We start from the raw sequence: 6996 nt of genomic DNA on the forward strand, positions 1-6996 counted from the left end.
ACTACAACTGGATTTGAGTGTGATGGTGCTATGCTGTGGTAGTTTGCACCTAAAAGCACCCTCACCCATTTTTATGGCTAGAAGTATCCCATCCCTTTTGCAGCTAGAAACAGTAGCTAGAGACACTCCAAGCATGAGCTAGGAATCCTCCAATTATGACATGTGGTTAGTAAAACTCTTTGCCCTTCTTATTCAGAGGTGACAGTCTAATCAATCACCCATAGTTTTTGTGGCCAAGGGACTGTGGCCAGCTCTCTATTTATTATATTACATTGTCTCCAATATATTCTAAGCAATCTGGATGTGATTTCAACTTATACAAAAGAAAATAGTGTATGCAATTGTTTCGTGTTTTAAAGAGGCTATTACAATACTATAGGTGTGCAATAAGAAAGTTTATGTTGATGTAGTATTAAAAAGGTACTGGAAAAAGGAGGTAGGAATCACCCTAGGCAGAAGTCAGCTACCTAAGACTCCTGGCTACCACCTAAAGGGTTTACATAATGTGGTAAGTAAAAGGGACAACTCACTGTTTCTATTGAAAGTAAGAACTTTTGTTTTATTTGGGGTGAGAAAGGCAAGCAGGGGAAGGACACAGCTAGGACCACACCTCTCATCAGGCAGCACTAAGAAGCTTGGAAGCAGGTGTGTTCCAGAAGTTTTTGGTGTTTGGAGTTGTAATGGGGACTGAGATGTTAGGCAGCCTGTGAGCATGGCCAGGGTCAGGATGGGTGAAGCTCTTTCAGGTCAACACCATGATTCCATACTGCGAACTGCCAATTGGTAGAAATGTATGTACTTGGTTCTGCCCAGGCAGGGGCAAGATCATATGGAATTTGGATTGCTCTTCTTGGGCCCGAGGAGGCCTGCAGTGTATATTGTAGAGGAGGCGCTCCCCAGGCACCCCATCTCCAGCTTCCAGAGCCTGCTTATAGAGTATGTCCAGTGGCAGTTGTTGCTTTTCCCCCAGGAGTTCATTTAACAGTGTGTGGATCCTCGTGTGCCTGAGATGGTACAGGTCCAGGAGCTGGTTTAACTGGCCCTCCCAGGAGGTATGGTCTTGTTTACAGTGCTGCTGCAGGCTGACTAAGACATGGTACAGAGCCACAAAAGTCTCCCATGGAACTGATCTTCTTTTTTCAAGCCTGGATGTTCTTTTTCAGTTTCCAAATCAAAGGTAACTTTTTCACCTAGGCAGAAGCACTCTGGGGGCATATCTCTCAAGGATGAAAGAGCTGCTGCCCCCTTTTCCTTGAACTCTATTGAAAATCTTTGTCCAATTTCCAGGGGCCATAGGGTCTGAGCCTTTCATAGTGGTAGAGGGGGCACTGGAGACCCTGGTAGCCAAAGGGGTGGTTGGGACAGTGGCTAGGATGGTATCTGGGACAATGGCAGGGATGGACACCACTGACTCTGATTCAATTGTGGTTTTTAGTGGAGGCTTAGCCTCCTCTTTCTTGATGGAAGGGAATATGTTGAAGTGTCCTGAGTCTATGGAAATTTTCTTCCTTTCAGCCTGGGAGAGTTGTGGCCCAGTGTCAGCAAGCCCTCTCTAGGATGAGGTAATGACTTTCAGGGCTCCCAACTGCAGCCATTCTCTTTATGACTCTGAAAGGGCCTTAGCCAGTAGCTGGAACAGGCACTGGTACTTATTTTGGGAAAGTTGCTTTTGGTCCTGGAGCTTCTGATGAGTGACTTTCAGCCACTCCTGATCCTTTTCACTAAGCTCCAGACTGTCATCAGTGAGGTTGAGTTCAGCTACCCTGATGGGTTGTCCTAGCATGATCTGCTGCAGTAGCTGAAACCACTTCTCATTGGTCTCGCTCTTTAGCTTCTCTTTTTGGGGCACATAAGAGGGAACTTTCAGCTTTTTGAGCTGGTGGAACCTCAGGGGGACTCCTTTGCTCCTTTTTTCTTGGCCTTTGGCTTTATCCTCCAGAGCCACTGCCTCCCCAGGCTTCAGAAGTTTATCCTTAAATTGGGATACAATGAGTTTCTTCTTGATATCTTCCCATGAACTGGTGACCTCCCATGAACTGTTTACCCATGGCATTACATCTTAAAGTTTTTTAAAGTTTCCTGGTACTTATATTTTTCCCCCACCAGGGGAAAAGAAACTGGCTTAATAACTTCTGACCCCATGTCTTTCTTCTTAACTGCTTTGTCTTTAAGTTTCCTCAAAATGCCTTTCTTTGAAATGAATGAACTCTTTTCCATAGCCATTTCAGTGATTTGAGATACACCTTTCTCTTCTTCCTCCTCCTCTTCCTCCACCTCCTCTTCCTCTTCTTCTTCCTCCTCTTCCTCCTCCTCTTCCTCCAAGATCTTCTCCAAGCCACATTCCCTGCATCTCTTGACCCTCTCCTCTTTTCTCCATTTCCTTTCCTTCTTATATTTTTGAGCCTTCATTTTTAAGGCTCTTCAATCAATGCCTCAGCTCCTGGGTCTCCTTTTTATCCTCTTTGGTCAACATAGCTTCTTCAAAGAGTTTGTCTCTTTCCTTCATGGCCAATTTCCATTCCTTCATGGCAGTTTTCAACTCCCTGTAGTGGACTGACTTTTCCAACTTATCCAAGTTAGTCTCCTCCTCCGCCAGGCTTCTATCTACATCAGCCATACTTTCTCAGTGGCGAACCAGATATTCCTCTCTCAGGGCCACTTCCCTCTCCTTCAGAAAGGGTCTCTCCAAACCTTCAGAAACTGTAGCCTTCCTCTCCTCTGTCAGAAGAGCTTCTTTTTTTATTTTCTTACTCTCCTCCGTGACCAGCTCTTTCTCATCCTCCAGCAATCTTTCTTTCTGCCGCTGCCTCCTCCATTTCCAGAGCTCCTGCCTCATTGTTGCCTTTTTCCTCATGGTCCTTATCTTCTATTATAGCTCTCAGTGTCCTGGAAAATTCCCTCTTCTCCTGAAGCTTCTTCTTCTCCTCCCCGAGCTTTCTCTTCTGTTCACTATCCACCTTGGGCTCTGTTAGTTTTGTCTGTTCCTTATCTGATTTGGCCTCCTCACTCAATTCTTCATGCTTGTCAAGTTCAAATCTCTTCCAAGTTGAACTTCTCTCTCCCCTTAGAGGATTCACTCACTTCCTCAATTGAAGAAGGCTCTACTCTTCCAGTCTTTTGGAGTTGGCCCTCTTCTTTATCTATTCTCTTTTCTTCTTGAAGGTTTTTCTTTTTTTTTTTTTTCCTTCAACAAAGAGCTTCTTTTTCCTCCATGACCACTTCTTTCTCTCCCTGATGTAGTCTTGTCCTCTTTTCCCTGAGGACCTTTTGTTGTGAAACAAAGCTCTCTTCCCCTATGAACTCTTCAGTACGGCTCAGTTCTATGTCCTTCTGCAACAACATTTGCTTCTGTTGGAGTAGCTCCTTCTCCTCCTTAATCACCTCTGCCATTTCTGCAGCAAACTGATTTTCTTCTAGCAACAGGTTTATTTCTTTCCTGGGGATCTTAAATTCCTCCACCATGAATTTAACCATTTTCTGCCTGGTTGATAATATCTGGTCAAGTGACAGCTTTCCTTGCTTTTGAAGCAAGTTCTGCATTTTTCTCTATCAGCTCCAGCTCTTTTCCCAGGAGCATCTGCTTATCAAGGATTTCCTCCTCAGATGATCCCTCTTCCAACACTCCCTCCTCAAATACTGCCTTCTTAGGGGGTTTCTCCTTTGATGGTCTCTCTTTCGATGGTCTCTTTTCAGATATTTTCTCCTCAAATGCCAGCAGCTCAGCCGGTCTCTCTTCAGACACCTTCTCAAATGTCACTTCCTTAGGCATCCCCTCCTTAGGCAGCCTCTCCGTAGGTGGCCTCTCCTTAGGCAGCCTCTCTTTAAATGGCCTCTCCGTAGGCAGCCTCTCAGTAGGCAGTCTCTCCTTAGATGGTCTTTCTGTAGGCAGCCTCTACAGGTGGCCTCTCTATAGGTGGCTTCTCCTTAGGCAGTTTCTCCTTAGGGGTCCTCTCCTTTGGTGGCCTTTCTTTAGGCCGCCTCTCCTTTGATGGCTTCTTCTTAGGCAGCTTCTTCTTAGGCAATTCCTCTTTTGATGGCTTCTCTTTAGCAGGTTTTTCCTTAGGCAATCCCTCCTTAGGCAGCCTCTCCTGGGATGGCTTTTCCATAGGTGCCTTCTCTTTAGGCACAGCCTCCTTAGGCAGCTTCTCTTTAGGCAGTCCTTCAGTGGGTGGCTTCTCCTGAGGCAGCCCTTCCTTAGATGTCATCTCTTCAGGTACCCACCCCTTAGATGGTTTCTCCTTAGGTAGCCTCTCTTTAGATGGCTTTTCCTTAGGTATTTTCTCCTCAGGCAGCCCCACCTTAGATGGCTTCTCTTTAGGCAGCCTCTCTTTAGATGACTTTTCCTTGAGTGCCTTCTCCTCAGGCAGCTCAATCTTAGATGGCTTCTCTCCAGGCAGCCTCTCCTTAGATGGCTTCTCTTCAGGCACCCACTCCTTAGATCGTTTCTTCATAGGTGCCTTTTCCGCAGGCAGCACCTCCTTAGATGGTTTTTCTTCAGGTAGCCTCTCCTTAGATGGCCTCTCCTTAGGGAACTTCTCCTTAGATAACTTTTCTTCAGGCACCCACTCCTTAGATGGCTTCTCCTCTGGCAGCCCCATCTTAGATGGCTTCTTTTCAGGTAGCCTCTCCTTAAGCAGCTTCTCCTCAGATGACCTCTCTTTAGGCAGCCCCTCCTTAGATGGCTTCTCTTCAGGCAGTTCCTCCCTAGCTGTCTTCTCTTTAGGCAGCTCCTCTTTTAATGGCTTTTCTTTAGGCATTTTCTCCTTAAGTAGTTCCTCCTCATATGGCTTTTCCTCTAGCAACTCCTTACGTGACTTTTCCTTAGGTAGCTTCCCCTTAGAGGTTTCCTCCTCAAGCAGCCCCTCCTTAGATGACTTCTCCTCAGGCAGCTCCTCTTTTGATGCCTTTTCCTTCAGCAGCTTCTCTTTAGGTAGTCTCTCCTTAGGCAGTTCCTCCTCAGAGGGCCTCTCCTCAGGCAGTCCCTCCTTAGGGAGTTTCTCCTTAAGCAGTTTCTCCTTAGGAAGTTTCTCCTCAGGCAGCCAGTCTTCTGAGGGTTTCTCCTCAGGCAGCTCCTCAGAGGGCTTCTCCTTAGGTAGCCTCTCCTCAGGCAACCCTTCTTCAGGGGCTTTCTCCTCAGGCAGCCACTCCTCAGAGGATTTCTTCTCAGGCAGCCCCTCCTCAGGGGGCTTCTCCTTAAGCAGCTTCTCTTCAGGCAGACCCTCCTCAGAGGGCTTCTTAGAAGGCTTCTTCTGCTGCAGCTTCTCCTCAGGCAGCCCTTCCTCAGAGAGCTTCTTCTTAGGTAACACCTCCTCAGGCACCACCTCCTCAGAGGGTTTCTCCTCAGGCTGTCCTTCCTTCCATGACTTCTCTTCAGGCAGCTCCTTCATAGAGGGTTTCTCCTCAGAAGGTCCCCCCTTAGGTGGCTTTTCCACAAGCTGTTTCTCCTTAGAGGGCTTTCTTGTAGGCAGCCCCTCTTTAGTGGGCTTCTTTTCAGGGGACTCCTTCTTAGAGGGTTTCTCCACAGGAGGCCTCTCCCCAAGTGGTTTTTCCTCCTTAAACAGCTCCTCCCTAGGCAGCCCCTCCTTAGAAGGCTTTTTGTTAGGCAGCCTATCCTTAGGAGGCTCCCCCTTAGGTGGCCTTTCCTCAGGAATCCTTTTTGCCTTACTTATTTCCAGCCCTGCTTCCAAAGGCCTCTTCTGAAGATGTTCTGTTTCTTCTTGTGTCTTTTCCTTCTTCCTTCCTAATCTTTTCTCTGAGCCCTTTTCTATCTTGTCCTTTGCATCTGCCTTCTTCATCCTAGCCAGTTGTTTCTCCTGAGACACAGAGATCTGGTCCTCCTCAAGGATGATGTCTTTGTGAACCTCTTCTTCTAATCCTGGACAACCTCCTCTCTTCCTTGTCCCCAATTCTGACCTTCTGGTCTAGCTTCAATTTAGCCTTTGACTCTTCCTAGATATCCTTGAACAAGGCTGTGGCTTTTAAGACCCCAGACTCATCCTCTTTTCTCTTCCTTTTCATTTTCTCTCCTCTGGACTGTTTTGCTTTTAAATGGGCCAATTCTCTCTCTTTCCTGGCCAGTTCTCTCTCTCCCCTGGTCAGTTCATCCTTTGTCTTGGCCAGGTCATCTTCTTCCTTGACCAGTATTTTCTTCTTCATAGCTAGGTTCATCTGTCTCTGCTCTTGTTTCCTGAGTTTATCCTCTTGTGAGGTAAGGTCTTTAATAGCTGAGGAAAACACTTTTCTTTTTTCTTGCTTTCTTAATTTCAATCTCTGCCTCTCCCTCCTTTGCCTCTAGGATCACATCCTCCTCTTCCTCCTCTGCCTCCTCCTCCTCCTCCGTCACCTCGTCCTCCTGGGAAGATGGTAACAAAGGACAGATGGCCCAGAAGATCTCCCAGCTTGGAGACCGCGTATCTAGCTTCTGCTCAGCCATGGTCACTATCTCTTGACCCAGATTCTCAGGCAAGTCTTTTTGGGAGTCTGATATTCTCATTTTCACTAGTTGGAAGATGCTATCCCTCCAAGTTTCCTCTTCTCCCTGTCAAATGGAACGAGCCTTCCCTTTGGGCACCACCTTGTTCTCCTTCTCCTTGTCCTCCAAAATTCTGTCCACTTCTTCAGATTCTCCCTTCTCTTCTTCCCCCCTCACCTTCTCCTCAGTCTTCTTCTTAGTCCCTTTGGCCCACTTCTTCTCTTTGGCCTCCTTTATGCCTTTCTTGTCCTGAACATTCCTCAGGACCTTCAGGCTCACACCATCATATTCATTCAAGGCTTCTTCAGACTGATAATCCAGTGATGTCTGCTTCTGGACATCCTCACTCCTCACTCTGGATTCTCTATGTGGAATTTGAGTGACTGACCACACTGATTGGAGGCTTACCTCTGACTTGCTCTCAACACTTTCCAACAGTGTCTGGATAGAGGTAGAGAAGGAGAAGTGTTTTCCAACATCTTGACTTCTATCTTTGGACTTCTTGAGGGAATCCAAAGTCTTGA

At 46.8% G+C, this 6996-nt stretch overlaps 1 protein-coding gene across 1 annotated transcript; it reads right to left on the reverse strand.

Moving 5' to 3' along the window:
• Positions 1 to 516: 516 nt before the first annotated feature.
• LOC141514906 (uncharacterized) lies at positions 517 to 6996 on the reverse strand. The gene has a single exon (XM_074226076.1). It carries the CDS (start codon positions 5793 to 5795, stop codon positions 3867 to 3869), a length of 1929 nt encoding a protein of 642 aa, XP_074082177.1. The 5' UTR covers positions 5796 to 6996; the 3' UTR covers positions 517 to 3866.

The sequence above is a fragment of the Macrotis lagotis genome, chromosome 2, assembly GCF_037893015.1.
Source record: "Macrotis lagotis isolate mMagLag1 chromosome 2, bilby.v1.9.chrom.fasta, whole genome shotgun sequence".
In the NCBI taxonomy this organism is placed as follows: domain Eukaryota; kingdom Metazoa; phylum Chordata; class Mammalia; order Peramelemorphia; family Peramelidae; genus Macrotis; species Macrotis lagotis.